General features: G+C 42.8%; 1 protein-coding gene across 3 annotated transcripts in view; it reads left to right on the top strand.

The window, feature by feature from the left end:
- Positions 1-16,227, top strand: part of Atg5 (autophagy related 5) — a 145,217-nt gene extending 128,990 nt beyond the window's left edge. For all 3 annotated transcript variants that reach the window (XM_013510873.1, XM_013510876.1, XM_013510874.1), the window contains one exon: positions 14,172-16,227. In XM_013510873.1, the coding sequence (XP_013366327.1) occupies positions 14,172-14,383 (212 nt within the window). In that variant the 3' untranslated portion in view covers positions 14,384-16,227. The remainder of the gene's footprint in view (positions 1-14,171) is intronic.
- The last annotated feature ends 738 nt before the right edge of the window (positions 16,228-16,965 follow it).

The following is a 16,965-nucleotide window of genomic DNA, read 5'->3' as shown; positions in this document are numbered from 1 at the left end:
CTCGGGTTTTATGCCTAGGTCTTGAATCTATTTTGAATTAATTTTTGAACAGGGTGAGAAACACAGGTGTAGTTTCAGTCTTCTGCAAGTGGGCATGGACACCCAGTTTCCCAGTACCATTTGCTAAAGAGGCCGGCTTTTCTCCAACACAGATTTTTGGCTCCTTTGACCAGAATCTGGTGGCTGTAGTTGTGTGGGTTTGTTTCTGTATCATCTGTTCTGTTCCATTATCTGCATGCCTATTTTTGGTGCGAGTGTTTTTGTTACCGTGGCTTTGTAGTATAAGTTGAAATTGCTCTTTTTTGCTTAAGGTTGCTGTGGCTAGTGTGAGTATTTTGTGTTTCCATATGAGTTTTATAATTTTTTTTTCCTACTACTGTGCAGAATTTTGCTGGTATTTTGATGGGGATTGCATTGAATCTGTAGATTGCTGTCTTTTCTTTTTACTGAGACACGGTACTTGACACACACAAGTTATAAGAGGAAAAGCTTATTTCAGCTCACAGTTTATTGAGGTTTTAGTCCTTAGGTGTTTCCAAGACAGGGAGACATGGCAGAGGTGCATGGATGGAGAAATAGTCCATGGTAGGGCAGGCAGAAAGCAGCAACCCAGCCTTCCATGTTTCCCATTATATTCCAACCAGGCTACAAGCGGTTGGTTGGTGTCCCCCATACCCAGTGGGGCTTCCGTCTTCAGCTACACCCAGAACTGCGCTAATGCAATTATTTTACTAATCCAATACCACATTCCCTTAATCCTAGTGTCACACACCCATGATCCAGCCACCTCCCAAAGGCTCCACCTGTGAACACATTAAGCTTGGAGAGGGGGGCGGTCATCTAGATATAAGCCATAATAATTGCTTTTGGAAATATATAGCCGTTTAGACAATATTCTGCCAATCTGTGAACATGGGAAGTCTTTCTGTCTTCTGATGTCTTCAATTATTTTCTTTGGTATTCTGAAATTTTCATTGTAGAGGTCTTTCACTTCCTCGGTTAGATTGATTCCTGAGTGTTTAATTTTATTTGAAACTTGTAAATTGAATTGTTTTTCTCAGGTAGTCCATTTCTCAGGTAGTCCATTCTCAGGTAGTCCATTATTAGTATATAGTAAAGCTGTTGAGTTTTTAATGTTGATTTTATATCCTGCTATGCTGTTGAGTTTATCAGCCCTGAAAGTCTTACTGGTCTTTAGGGTCTTCTAGGTGTAGGATCATCATCTACAAACAGGGACAGTTTGACATTTTCCTTTTCTATATGTATCCCTTCTGTGGTTTGGTTTGGTTTGGTTTGGTTTGGTTTGGTTTGGTTTGGTTTGGTTTGGTTTGGTTTGGTTTGGTTTTTTCTCTTGCCTAATTGCTCTGGCTAAAATTTCAAGAACTGTGTTGAGTAAGAGGGATGAGAAACTAGACATCTTTGCCTTTTTTCTTGAAGCTACTCTGTTATTTTACACTGGCCTTCTTGCCCGTCTTGTTGTCCCGTGAATATGTCAAGATGATTCTCCTTTCAGGGGCTGCGCTTAATTTCACCTTTCCCTGGTACTTTGTTGGCCTAGCTTATTTCCACATTCCAGATATCTGTTTATGTCACCCATCCAAAGAAACCTTTCTTGAACACCTGATCTAAAATCATACCCAGTGCAACTTCTGTCCCCTCTCACTGTCACTCTCTAGTCATCATACTCTCTTCTCTTCATAGTAGAATTCATTCTATGAAATTAATATTTGTTTATGGCCATGTAGCTAACTGAATGCTTATAATGTGTAACTTAATTTCAGGGCTCTAAGAGATAATTACTAATACGATCTCCATGAAGAAAATGAGGCACAGAACATTTCTTTCATTTACCTTGCACACTGAGGAAAGTGATCAAGCCAGGATTAAGCCCAGGCAGACGGCCCAGATTCCACAATCTTTCCCACTTTCTGCAGTTGCTTTGGCTTACTTCTGGTCTTAAAACAATACAGTCCATGAGGACAGGGACTGCTCTATGACTCCATCCCTCTAACAGTGCCTGGTACATTGCAGAGGTTTATTAAGTATCTGTTGAATGCTTCCATAACTTCTAAGGAAAATCTTGCTTTCATGAAGAAGTGACTTTTGAGGGAGGGCTGGAAAGAATGTAAAAGAGAAAAGTGACAGCGAACTAGATAGAGTCACATGAACAAAAGCTCAGAAGGCAGCTTGTCCAATTGGGCTGGTGCCTAATTCACTTGTAGGAGAGGGAAAATTGACAGGAAAGATTCCAACAGAATATAGAAAACCTCAAGTACCAGGCTACAGGTAAGAGATTTTATTTGATGTACAAGAAGAGCCACTGAATGTTTTTAGTTGTTAGATCATCTGTTCAGAGCAGCTGCTTAGGGTGGTGACTGGAGGCAGTGTGTAGGGAGGTTTGGAGCAGGCTTGTTCCAGGAGAGCAGAGCAATGACAGAAAGCCTCCCTCGTGGCTGAGCCGGTGGTTTTCCACCTTTTTTTTTTAACCAGCAGAGTGGTTTTCTTTAATAAACACCTACTCACACGTCTAGAACAGGTCAAAGAGAGGCGTCTCTGTTTGGGCTGCTCCAGAGCTGGTCTGCCAGCCCTTTGGTCCCCTCGCCCAGGAGGACTGTGCTGTTCAGACTGCTGAATACCTCTGGCCTGGACCTGTTAGAAATAGTCTAATGAATTTTATGTATGTATATTAGTATATGTTTCCAGCACATAATGATTAGATTCATCATGGGGAGTTGGTACATGTATATATCACATCAGTTCTTTTTTCACCCTCTACCCCCCCTTTACAAAAGTTCTGTTTCCATGTTTTCTCTATTTTTAATCCCCTTTGCCCCCTCCCTCTCACTCTCTCCATCTCATTCCCCTTTCCCATTTGAGAAAAATCTCCCTATTACCCTTTATTTTGTGCTTCACATATATTTTGGGTTTCTTATTTAAGAGAAACCATCCAATATTAAAGCTTGTGTATTTCACTTAATATGGTCTCAAGGTGCATCTACTTCACTATGAATCCCTCAGGTTTATCCTTTATGGCAGAGTAGTACTCCATTATGCATAAATACATTTTCTTTATCCATTCATGTGTTGATGGGCATATAGGCCATTTCCAAGATTTAGTAGCTATTATAAATTGTGCTGCTCTAAACATGGGTATGTCACAGTGCCTGCCTGGCAAGCGCAAGGTCGTGAGTTCAATTCCCAGTACCGGAAAAAAACTAAAAAAAAAAATGGGTATGCATGTATCGTTAATATGAGAAAGTCTGAAAAAAAAAAAAACAACAACTCTAGTGCTGGGATTATAGCTCAGTGGTACAAGTGCCTGCCTGGCAAGTGCAAGGTCCTGAGTTTGATTCCCGGTACCCCCAAAAATAGAGTCTGATAATTTTAAACCCATGTGAATGTAGTGTTGAGAGTGGAAAGGGACATTGAAGAGAAAGTACAGAAGAATCACCTGTACATACGGAAACCTGTGAGGAAGAAGTCAAAGCTGGGGACATAATTAGGAAGTTAGGAAATTAGTTCCCAGGTAAGAATGCAGTTGAAAACAAATGATGCGTTTTATTTTGGAGACTTGCCATGTTAAAACAGACACTGATTCTCAGGGGTGTCACTACATCCTGATACTTTGTGGAGCTGCTTGCAAAATTACTGTTCCTGTAGCCCTCGTCCTTTCCAGTCAGCTTGACAGGGACCTGGCAGGGACCAGAACCAAGGTTTGTTTACCATTCCACAAGTGGTTCTGACTTGTACACCCACTGCAGATTGACTACTAAAAGGTCCTTTGATAAAGAATCCACGTGAGCTTTGTAAGTGAGAGGCTACAGTCTGTGAGAGAAGTCAGGGCTGACTATAGGTATGGTAATCTCCCTCCAGGAGACGTGAGTTGAAATGAGAGTTTGGCGTGGAATGGAGTCAGTCACACATGCCGGTCACTCTCATACCTGTCCACCTCTCTCCTTTCTCACTGCAAATTCCTTCGCACAGGCCACTAACATCCCCTGCCTCTAACAGTAGCCTCAGAACTAGAATTCCGTCATCCACCTCTGCCCCTTCAATGCCTTTCTCTGACAGCTAGAGAGATTGAAGCATCAGGTTAGGATCATTTTCTCCTCCGCATGAAATCTTTCTGTTGCTTTGAGATGAAGCCCCAAACCCTTATCATGATAAAGACTGCAAGGTAGGGTTTCTTCTCACTAGAGGTCCTTTCCTTCAGGTCTCTTCCTTATGAGCCTCAAAAGTATGAAAATCATTACCAACTGAAGCCTTTTTTGTTTCTCCTCCCTGGAAAGTTTCCCCTCTCCGCTACCTCTTTCACTTGCTAATTCCTCCTCATCTTTTCTCTCAATTCAAGACTTTTCTTCATGGTAAGGTTACCAGATGTAGCAGATAAATACACAAGATGCCCAGTTAAAGCTGAATTTCAGATAAATAAATAATTTTTAACATAAGTATATCCCACACAGTATTTGGAACGTAGTTGTACGAAAAAGAACTTGTTATTTGTTTGACATTCACTTTCACTGGGTGCCCCATGTTTTTCTGGAAACTTTCCTGAACGAGATCTGCTCCTACTCCCACAGCTCACACCCGCTTGTAGTCATCGCACCGTGTTCCTGGTAGGCTGTAAGCTGTGTGAACGCAGGGGACCGGGCCTGCTTTGCTCAGCAGTGCCTAACACAATGGAATGACATATCATAGGCCCGCGATAAATCTATATTAAGGGAAGGAAAACAATATGAGGCTGTTAGCGTTTAGACAAGCCAGTGGTGAAGATACTGTATGAGTCTTCTGCATGGAGGTGACTTTGTAGTGAGGGGCAGTGGTGCGCTGCACACACAGGAAACACCTAGAGTAGAAAAAGAAGCTCCTTCATCTGGCCTGAGGGGACTATTTGAGGGTAGGAAGAAGGGCAGATTCTGGAAATAGGAGCAGAGAGAAAACAGAGGCCAGTTCTTTGAATCTGGCAATTAAATATTTAAATACTTGGAATATTGAGTTCAATAGTCGCCAAGTTGCTGAGACTTGAAAAAATAGAGACTGAGATTGACTGAAAGATTGCGATTGATTGAAGCAGACCCCTTAGCATAATGGAGAGGAAACATGCATTTTATTGCATCAGGGAGACCTAGTTCAGTTACTTATATTGGTGAAAGGGAAGAAACCATTGGGAAACGAAGGTAATTCTGCCTGAGAAGAAGGGTAATAGATGGTCTGGGGAAAAAAGTAGAGAAAATAAGATTTAAAAAAGAGGAAGAATGTTTCACAAGTATGAAGGAGGATGTGAACAATGATTACTGTAGTCATTTCTAATAAGTGTGACTCTGGTTGGTCTAAAAAAAGTCACATTGCTCTTATTACTAAATATTATATATAGCCCTCAAAAAGAATGTAACTTGAATTTGAAGACAGTGAAAATTTTTTTAGCCCTGAGCTTCTCAGCCTTCAACAGGTGTAAGAGTCATCATGTGGGTTGTTTGGTTGAAGATCTTGATCAGATTGGTTGGCGGGGACCTGAGACTGTGATTCCAGCCACACCAACGTGGCGCTGTCCCTGCCTACCTTCAGTCTTCCGTGCTTGCCTCCATGAGACTTTCTTTTTTCAGTAACAGTGGAATGTAAATGCTTCACATTTGGATTAACCTTGTAGTGAATGCTGTGTAAGAAAATTGAACATCCTTTCTCCTGAGGTTAACTGAACTGTGATTGAAATACATTCTTTTTAAAAACACAGAATTCTTAGGTCTGCTTCAAACATTAATTCCATAAGGATGAAGCAAAGTGTTACCTTTGGAATTGGAAACTATATTGCCTTGGAGTAGTGCTTTTGGAAGGTGCTTAAAAAGTAGAATGAGATCTTGAAATAATTATAGTAAATCACTGACCAGTTATTTGAGGAAACTCAGTTTGTTGAGACAAAGGAACTTGCAGAAAACTCTCTTAATATGTTTTGTGGGTCTTAGTATGATTCATTATTAATGGTTAGGTTCTTTTTTCTTTTTTAGGGTAGTCAGGACCAAACCCAAGGGTCCTTTGCCACTGAGCTACATCCCTAGCCTCTTCTTATTTTTATTTTTATTTTATTTTGAGACAGGTTTTCACTAAGCTGCCCAAGTGGAACTTGATAGAGATATTTTAAAAGATTTTTTAAAAGACTACTATAACATAATACAAGTACTCTATTTATAAAATAATTGTAGGATTTAATTTTTAAATTCCTCATTTAGAATACATAAACTGCAATGAATGTCTTGCTTTTTCAGCCCTGTCAGTCACCTCATGTAAGACCTCATTTGAAGCTGGCATTAAAGCAAGGACTCTGAGAATTAATGGTCTCTGTCTGTGGCCGCACCATGTGCTAGATCCCATGGAAAGCAAAAGACTCAGGAGAATGTAATATAACTTTAAAATGAGTTGATTATAACCTGTAGCCAAAATTCAGATTTTTCTTCCTTGTATTCTGTCATTTCATTAATTTCAAATAGGACATGTACAAAATTCAAAAATTTCCGAGGGTGGCTGGAGTCATCACCCCTCTCCCGTCTTCTGTATCTTCTTCACAGGACTCCTTTCTGTAAACCAGTTTCTTGTGTGTGTTTCAGAGGACTGTTGGGCATTTGTAACACGTGTATACCTGCGCACATGCACATACATCCCACACATAGGATAGTGGCACACCATACTCTTCTATAATCCTTGTTTTCATTGTGTATTTCATAGGTTATTTTATACTAATACAATAGTCTAGGGGCTGGGGATTTAGCTCAGCGGCAAAAGCGCCTGTCTGGCAAGCGCAAGGTCGTGAGTTCGGTTCCCGGTACCGGAGAAAAACCAAAAACAAAAACAAAACAAAAAAAAACTAATACAATAGTCTGTCATATTGTTGATAGATGCACAAATGAATATGGTTTTCTATGTTTTCCAAATTTTTCTTCATAAATAGTTACATGCAGACAACTGTGATTAGCATTCAGAACCATTAAAAGAAGAATGTCTGTGGATGTCCACAGAGCGATTCACCAACCTTCTCCTTACACTCTCAGAGACCATATGGGAAGCTTTGAAGGCACTGCTAACTGTCCATCCCCACCGTGCTATTAGCCCTGCTGTCTTTCACAGGACCAAGAACAGAATTAGAAGATGCCATTTACTCCTTTCTCTCACACCGGCCTGTGGACCTCCATGCTTTCTTTCCCTGGTCTACATTCATCTATTCATTTTCCAAGGCTTTCTCATTGTCTTTGTGTCCCATCAGGACTTGGAAGTTCTTTGTGAGTGCACCATAAAACCAACTGAATGAAGGCCTTGTTCTTGGCAGTGAGTCTAAACTTTCCTTTTTTTTTTTTTTTTTTTTTTTTTTTGAGACAGCCTGGCCTTGAACTCACTGTATAGCCCAGGCTGGCCTTGAACTCACAGTGATCTGCGATCCTCCTGCCCAGCCTCCTGAGTGCTGGGGTTACAAGGGTGCGCTACCAGAGCTAACCTTTTCATTTTAGAACAATTTTATATTCACAGAAAAGCTGTAGCGATAATGCAGAGAGTTCCTACACTTGATCTTAGCCAAAAGGCCGAGAAGTGATTTTGTAGAGAGTTCCTATATACTTTTCACCTAGTTCCTCCTATCACCAGCATCTTAAATTACTATGGTACATTTGTCACAATAAATCAGCATTGATACATGACTAATAACTAAAGGCCATACTTTATTCTGATTTCCTTAGTTTTTCCACTAGGTTCTCTTTTCTGTGCCATGGTCCCACCTCATAAGATTTTGCATGGGAGTTAGCTCATCTCTAATTCTTCTGTTTGGTAATAGTTTCTGGTTTTTCACGAAGTCTTGACAGATTTGAGGAGTACTATTCAGTTGTTTTGTAAGTTGTCTCTTCATTTGAGTTTTTCTGATGCTAGTTTCACCTAGTTACACTGAGCCTGTAGGTACTGAAGGCACGGAGGCCAAGTGTCCTCATCTCAGCATGTGGGTGGGGCGGGGGAGCACATGTGCTACCCCCAGGACATCACTGGTGACATCTGCCTTGAGCACCCAGCCAAGGTACCGTTTGCCAGATTCCCCCACTGAACTTACTTTGTTCCCCCCACCTTCTCCATTGTTTGGAAGCAAACACCTAGTATAGCATTTCCTTCCCTCAAGAGGATCAGGGTGGGATAGGGAGAATTAACTCCCACTTCCTTGAGGGTAGTACCTATTTAAATTATTTAAATTCCTTCCTACATACCTACCCTTCTCCCTCCATCTCTTCCTCCCTCCCTCCCTTCCTTTCCTAGATTGGGAACTGGATTTAGGATCTTCACACTGAGCTACATCCCCAGCCCATTTTTAATGTTCTATTTTGTCTTTTATTTTGAGACATCTCGCCAAGTTGCGAGGCTGGGCTGGGGCTTGTGACCCTACCTCCTCAGTGAAATTCTTCTGCAAGAAAGATTTAGCTCTTCCTGCCCATTTGTTTATTTAGAAGATCATTTATAACAATATAGACTCTTGTGGATATGTAATACTTCGTGTTATAATCTGAGTAAGTTATTGGTTGCTCAGACTGTTCCAGCTTTAGGCACCGGGACTTTTGAGGCTGGCTCCTGCGGCCCTTTACCATGCCTGTGCCCTTGGAGAAATCACACATTTCTCTAAGGAACCCTAGTTCCTTTATTGGAGAAGCTTATCTCTAAATCGAGGCTTCAGCATCACATAAACATCTACCACTCACTTTGTCAATGAATATTTGTATTTATATTCCACTCTGATCTGATCATTAAGCCAGATGCTGGATAGACAGTGGGAAACAAAGCAGACAAAGTCCCTGCCTTCCGAAGCGAACCGTGTGGTTTGTGAGATAGACAATGAGCAAGTCTCAACAAAGAAATACTTAATTATAACTTCGACAGATTCTCTGAAGGGAAGGGACAACTGGCTGAGATTAAAAATAACCTCAGTCAGGGGCCTGGTTTAGATCAGGTGGTTGAAGAGAGCCCCTCTGAGTGACTGACATTTAGGTAGAAAGCTAGAAGATGAGAAAGACCAGCCAATTTAAAGAGCAGAGCAGAGAATGTCTCCGGACTTCAGGTTATGAGTCAGGAGTAGCTTTTTGAAGGATGGACTAAGAAATTGCAGGAGTGTCATCTATGAAATTTTTGTGCCTTTATGTGTAGAAATGTGCTGATATATTTACTGATTCATATAAAGAGGAATTTCTTAATGGGGAGTATGACTTTTAAAAAGTTTGAAGGCCACTGTTTTAGGCAGAAATAAGGGCAGATTAAAGACCCTGAAAAGGAAGATATACATGCTTGAGGATCTACAGGGAGACCAGTGCACCTGTGAGGAGTGAACACGGGATAAGAAGAGGCCAGAGATCTGGAAGGAGTGACAGAGCTGCCAGCAGGTCTCGGAGGCCGCATGGTATTCAGTTTGAGAAGCGATAAGCAGGTGAGATGCACACCTGTAATCCCAGCACTCTAGCAGCTGAGGCAGAAGGATAAGTTCAAGTGAAAAAGGGTTAGGGTAGGCAGGCCAAGGTGAAAGCTCTAGGTTGAATCCCCTGCAAGAAAGAAAGGGGGTGGGGGGAGGAAGGAGAAGAGGGGGAAAAGGAAACAGCAAACAAAGCAAAGGGAAAAGCAGTGGAAAGCTGTTGGGAAGTTTTAGGCTGCTATGTGCAAATACAAGGAGAGCACACAAGAAGAAGCAGGGTGTGGCCAGTAAAAAGATCTTTGGTGGCCCAAGCAAGAGGAACCACTGGAGTGTACAGCTTACATTTCATTGTCCTTCTTGTTCTCCGAGGCACTGGAACCGTGTCTGGAACACAGCAGAGCTTAAGACTGTAATAAAGACGGAGAGAAGGGAATTAAGTAATATTTGGAAAATATCAATCTTCCTGATAGATTGGGTGTGGAAGAATTAGTGTAGGAAAGAGGGAGCCCCCTGCACACATCTAACCCTGTCGTACTCGTCTATGCTGCCATTCTCACTGTTGGACTGCAGAGGGTAACTACAGCTGTTTACTGTATATTGTATTTCTACCTTTGTGCTTAGTCATTTTGGCGAGAAGTGGAAATAACAGAAATTTTCAAGAGAAACTGAGATTGAGTAGAGTCACAAAAATCACTTCTCTTCACAGATTTTCAAACCTACATGACTTTATACACTTTAATGCTAACTCTGTTAACCTCTGTGAGTTAACCACTGGCAAATAAAGATCCTTAGAGTAATCACAAAATCCGTGGGATCCAGCCTTTGGGCAGGGAGCTGGGGAGGTAATAGTGCCTGTGGCTGTGCTCCAAAGATTCTGCTTCGGCCTGGTTTTATGTTGTACTCAAATGTATATTATGACAAAATCCTTTCGTAACACTGCATATTTTGTCCCTGCTGATGTCGGGCTTCTGCAGCTGGCTGCCTGCTCTCCTGCTTGTTTCTTTGGCAGAGTGCTAGCTCTTATCACTGCAGTGGGACTCAGAAGAGAACCAGCTAAGGTGAAGCAAGATGGGACAGAAAACTGAAGAGCCAGACCTCAGGAATAGAAAAATGTGAGTCCTTGGTACGGAGTCAGACAGGCACCGGGATAGGTGTGCTTCGGAATGCTGGTGAATTTTGGAGGACTGGTAATTTTGGTCAAAAGGACTTCAGGCTATTGATTGAGAACCCAGAGCAATAATCAGATGTTACTCGAAGTGGCACCAGCAATGTTTTCATTGGTTAAAATTTTCTGTGTGGCAGAAAATCAAATGCAAACTGGCTTAAGCAAACCAAGAGATTGCTTTGACTCATTTCCTGAAAACTCCAGAGGTTGATCTCGAATTTACACCCTCCTCATAATACCAGCACTTCATGTGCTCTGATCGTAAGTATCGCCTGTTCTGTATGCTGGCTTGATCGTCAGGCTGCCACTTTTGGTGCAAAAATTGCTGAGGAAATATTGGACTTGGTATTCTCCAGTGCACCCCCTAGGAAAAGAGGGATCGTCCCTTGTAGTATTACAGTTCAGGACTGAGGAAACTTTTTACCAGATGCTCTGGCACATGTTTCCTTAAACTGCACTGTCTGAACTGCCCACCCTGCCCAAACCAACCACGTGGCCTGATGCTGGGGACCCTGGCTTAAGCACATTAGGGGCCTGTATGTAGCCATCTGCTGGAGCAAGGAGTAGTGGGAGGAGGGAGGGACTGAAGAAAAAACTTGAGTGCTCTAGCAGGAGCAGCGGGAAGTGGGTACCAAAGAGGCAACGTATGAGTATTTGCATCAACATCAGCATCTTCGTGATAAAGGCCAAATTAGAGGCAGTGAACATACGGATAAAAAGCTGTTCAGAAGCCCTGATCTGCCTGCTTCTAGCTAAGTCACCTCTGCAAGTGCCCTGATAATGCCCCAGGGAAAGTCCAATTCTTAGAGCAAAACAGAAGTATAGGTGTCAAAGTACACAAGGTTGTGTATCTGAAAAAGTAAAAGCTAAATACGAGGCTTCTTTGTTGTATTTTTTTCAAAGTGCCAAATACAGTCTGTCCTGTTGAAGGCAAAACTGAGCCCACAGTTCCACCTGGCAGGACATCTGGAGCAAGACTTCCCCTGACCACCCAAGTCTGGGCAAGTCAGGGCCCCTTCCATGTCTTCACTGCGAGAAAAGACGTTTCACTGGTTCAGAACCAACCTTAGGCAGCAGGTGTTAAGTGTCAGCTTTGATTTTTCTATGAAATTGTTCAGGTTACTAAAATGTCGGCCCTGCTCTTGCATTGAAGAACTGGTTTCATTTCTAATGACGCAGCACCATCTTGCCATTCCTTGATTTAGTCACGAGAACCAAAACTAATGTGTGGCTAGTTTCATGTTGTTTTTATAGCAGTTAGTACAGAGAACAACAGGCCCTTGTGAAAACAGATGTACTTGCTATCTATTTCTCTATCTGCTGCCTCTCAGACTCAGAACTCTGTTTCTGACATGGTGTGGTCCTCTGGTTTGTTCCTTGTGGGGGAGGCTCCCTTGAGGACAAAAAACTGCCTCTCTGTCCCAGTGGGCAAGCTTTTCAGAAGAGGACTACCACCTCCCAAAGCTTGGGAGAACTGTGTCAGAAAGGACCTTTCTTCTCTGGATAGAACGTTCCTGTACACTGTTGTCTATTATGAACACACAGGAGGGTGATGTGTTTCATGAGCTCCTGAAAACTTAAGGGCTTTGCAGGAATGCCTGATGATGTGAGCATATATTTGGTATTTCTGGAAAAAGCATTGTCTTAATAATAATGCTAATACTCTTCCTGATGATAAAACAGTCTCTCCACAAAAGCTTTATCATCCACACTCTTTCTATAAGCAGGTTAGACACAAATATTTATATAAATGAATGTTTACAATAAATAAACTGAAACATTGACTCTTGCCTGGCTTCAGAGAGAATGTTGTGGAATTTAGAGTCTTAGGCTTCTGTGGTAATTGTTTGATCTTTCTATGTCTGGGTTTCTTTCTTTTTTCCTTTTTTTTGATATAATCAAACAACCGTAAGAAACTTTATTGCATTTAGCTCTGTGCAACAGAACACACTCTTATTTCTACTGTAAAACTACTACTTATTGTGTTTTATGGCCGTTTAAATGGAAATTCCAATAACTGACTTTTCCAACAGCAGTGAGGTTGATACATATTGGTACAATCCTAAACTGTCTTCCAGCTGCTAAAATGGGTTTCTTAGGTATAAAATGCAAATAATAATTATAAACACCTCATGGGGTGGTAGTGAGGGTTATGTAAACTAATACATGTGTGTAAAATGTCTTTTTAGAATTCTGTGGCACACAGTTTGTGCTCCATAAGTGTTAGTTGTCATTATCATCACCTTCACCTTTTTTCTCAATTACAAATTAAAGGCCCTCACCTCTGTGACACACACATATACAGCCAATATCCTTCTCCCCACCTCCCACCTTAGTTATTTTATCTGACCTTTGATCTCCAATTGTCTTATATCTGTATCTGTCCAAACCCACAGACGAAGGCCAGCCTTGGTGGGCCAGCTGGCCTCCTCCATAGCCATCAACTTAGGCTTTCCTTGTTGCCTCTTAGTGTTAAATATGGCTTCTAGGTGTACTGTACTAATTTTATTTATTTATTTATTTATTTAATGCTACTGGGAAGTGAACTCAGCACCTTGTGCTTGCCAGGCAGGCACTTACACCACTGAGCTATGTCCCCGGCCCCTTGTACTAATTTTAAAAAATATTTTTAAAGTGTCTAGGTAGATCCAACTCACCTGGAAGACTGGATTTAACAGTGCTTCCTGTTCTTTGCTTCAATTTGGAAACTTTGCTATACTATTGGCAAGCCCAGGTACTGGACCTTCTTGGTACAGTTTTAAATTTTTCAACCTAGTTGACCAAACTTTGATTTAATTCCTGCATTTTAAAGGTTTTCATAAGTGGCATTGTCAAAAAAGCCTTTCTGCATTGCATTTTAAAAATTATCTTATTCCTTCTTTCACCCAGTATTCTCTTATTATGTTCATTCAAGCAGTACCTTTAATACTGTTGCTCTGTATAGTGCTTTGTGTATGTACCTCTTGCCCCCTCTCTAGGAAGTGAATTTCTTCAGGCCAAAAGCTGTGGTTTCTATTTCTTTGTGTCACTCACAGGACCACGGACAAAGCCTTTTAGGAGATCCACTCAGGAGAGCTCCCGCTGGATGTATGAGCCTCGCTGGTCTGTTTCTTCAGCTCACATCCCCTGCTTTCCCCCAGAGTCTCACAAGCCCTTTCTACCTAAATTCAATGAGGCCTCGAGTAAGCAGAGGTAGATGCAAGGTCAGGGGCTGCACCGGCCGGTGCTGGGGGCTCTGAAGGTGATGTGCTCGGAAGGGTTGCTGCTGGAGTGGCGCCCAGCACCCTGGCTTGTTCATGAGTTGGCAAATTACCTCCCATTTCCTCAAACAAATAGCTATGTCTTCTTTTCACACCTCGTTGCATTTTCCTTGGTCTGCTTCCTTCCTCCTACCTGTAGTCTCACTCGCCTGCTTCGCCATGGTTCCCTTCCAGGCCGCCCGTCTTCCTGGCCTCTCCTCATGCTTTGGCTCTTACTCTTGCCTGACCCTTCTGTGTGTCTCACTCTGGTTTCTGTTCCCCCTTCTTCTTTTTCTTTCACTTTCCCCCGCCCACCAGTCAGTTTTAACAGTGTCATCATGTCTTACAGTGTGGGAACATGGTGCTTGCCGGCTCCACATTACACAGCCGCCCTGGATTTCATGTAATCAGCATTCCTTCCCTGCGCCACCCCTGTCCAGTGCCAGAGCCCAGCTCTCACTCAGTGCTGCTTCCTGTCCGCCACAAGAAGCAGAAGATGGAGACCACAGAGTCACCCGGATCTCTCGGCAGCTGCTGTTGGGCAGTGTGAGCAGGGTGTGACCCGAGGCAGCCCTGGAGCAGCCTCACTCTGTGAAAGCGCGAAATGGGGAGGGTCCCCTGAGAGGAAAGGCCTGGGCTGCGAGGAAGAGGTGGGGTAGCACGTATGACTGAGGCCGAGGAGGTTTCTGGTGCTAACGTGCCTGGGCCACAGAACTCAGCTGAAACACCCGAGCCCGGAGAATAAGTGTCCCAGTCATAAACAGAAAACACTCTTCCCTTTCTCCCTCAGCCTCACACACACAGGTCTGTTCAATCTGTTCTTATGTGAAGGTCTATAAAGTGGCTGAAATGGGAGCCAGGGCTGGGGTTTCTTGGACAGGACTCCCTTCCTGAGGCTCAGCTATCATCCAGGACAGCTGGAACAACCCAGACCTCCGAGAACGGAGGGAACGTCAGGCTATTAGCAAGAGAGGCTTCTGGGACTCAGGTTCAGAGCGAGAAACGTTATTTCAGACATGCAAACTGGATTTGGTCAAACCCTCCCTCAGAGGCAGCTGTCCTTTGAAGCTGTGGGTCCGGGTGGAAATCAAGCTCCCGTCTGAGAAGGGGTAGTTTTCTGCCAGCCATTCCGGTTCCTGCTGGTTTGCTGCAGTGGCCCTTTGGCAGCAGCCTTGGCGGCGCCTGCTCTGCCAGTGAGCAGCCGTGACGGTGAAAGCCACCTTGGGCTCTGTGGGCCTTGCCTGCCCTTGACTGCTTTCTGGGGCTGCACATGAGCCAGGCTCAAGAGCCAGAGGGAAAGGCTGCTGAGAAAAGGCCCGAGCCTGGTCTCTGAGCATCTTCTGGGGCCCCAGGAAGCAAAGCAAATGTACCTAATCCCAGAGGCCTCTCCCCAGAACTAGTGGTTAGAGCCCAGCTGTCATGGTTTGAATATACCCGCAAAGGGCAGGTATTGGAAACTTCATCCCCCGTGGGAGAGGCCATTATGCTGAGGGCAGATGAAGGAAGTAATGCAGTTAGCAGGGGAGTGGGTTCTTATAAAAGGGGGAGTTCAGCCCCCTGCCCTCGCCCTCTCTGCTCTTCTGTCAGAGAACGATGCAGCTACAACCCCAATATGGCCCCTCAGTCTTGGACTTCCCAGTCTTCAGACCCAGGAACAAACACTTTTTGGTTCATTATTAGATACCCAGCCTCTGGTATTCTGTATAGTAGCACAGAACAAACTAAGACATTACCCATACGAGCATCCCACCCATGGTGCAGGTAGGAAAGCAAATGCACTTAAATTCAAGATGGGCATTCATATTCAAATGTATTGCATTTTCCCACATGCCTGGTGTACAGTTCTGAGAATGTGTTTAATATTTACTGACCATTTTGACATGTAAATAAGGTCTGGTCAAAGTACAGGAAAAGATAATGGAAATTTTGCTGAATGAGATCAAGGAATGCATTTTCTCCCCAGGTCCTGGGGATTAATTCCAGCGCCTTCTCACTGAGCTACATCTTCAACCCTTTTTAATTTATTTTTCTTTTTGAAATAAGATTTTGCTAAATTTCTAAGTTTCTCAGATTGGGTGGAACTTGCCATCCTCCTGCCTCAGCCTCCCAAAGTGCTGAGATTATAAGCAAGTACCACCATGCCCAGCAAGGAATACAATTTTTAAAAACTATTTTCAAAGTACTGTTTTTATAAAAGCTTAGCTTTAATTGGTATCAGCCAAAGCATGCCAATCTCATACTACTATCTTGTCTTAGAACTCAATGTATAATGTTACCTGTACCATGTATCTTGGATACTTTGTCAGCCAGTTTTGAAAGTTCACAGAGCTGGACTTCCTGAGTCCTTTGGTCCTGGATTTGTGGACACACAGATGTTCTATTGAAATGCAGGAAAGAAAAAAAAATTAACTTTCATTTATGTATGCTTTAATCTTTAAAAAAGGGAAAATGAAGCTTTACTACTACTAGTATTAAATAATATGCCTAATGTTTACTATACATAGTGACAAGTATATATGTATATAATTTACAAATAAATACAAATATAACAGAAATACAGTCTTTATTTTTTCTTTTCTTTTGTTTTTGGGTTAGACCGTATAACCAAGCATGTTTGGTGGGACTTTTGCTTCTGGCCAATATGTGGGAATAGAGACCAAATTTACTTTCCCGCCTGAAACAACTTCCAAAAGAAAAAACCAGACGCAGTGTACAGAACAGCAGTTTTCATAGCACTGTACATCAGGCAGTCAGGTGAAGTGATCCCTGAGAGCCAGGAAACTAAGAGGTGGCCCCGCACTTACCTCGCTGAGTTCGCATCTTACTCCACAGAGGTCAAACCATTGAATAAGCAGTTGTCTTTTGTGTGTGTGGTGTTGGTGCTAGAGATTGAGGTGACGTTTTTACTAGACTGCAAAGACCTTGCAGACCGTGGCCATGTCTCATTCACAGTATATTCTCAGAATCGAGCCCTAAAGTCATCACATGGTAGTTGCTAAATAAACATTTGTTGAATGAATGAATGGAGGCTGCCCAGGGAAACCCCAGAATAGTAAGATCAGAGAGGATGGGATGTTGGAGCCAGGTGCATCTTAGAGATTATCTCATCCATTTCCTCACTGTATAGATGAAAAAATTTAGGT

The sequence above is a fragment of the Chinchilla lanigera genome, unplaced genomic scaffold (genome assembly GCF_000276665.1).
Source record: "Chinchilla lanigera isolate Chin_1 unplaced genomic scaffold, ChiLan1.0 scaffold00010, whole genome shotgun sequence".
Taxonomy (NCBI): domain Eukaryota; kingdom Metazoa; phylum Chordata; class Mammalia; order Rodentia; family Chinchillidae; genus Chinchilla; species Chinchilla lanigera.
The sequence above is the reverse complement of the archived record's forward strand: the minus strand, read 5'-3'. Positions and strand labels throughout refer to the sequence as shown.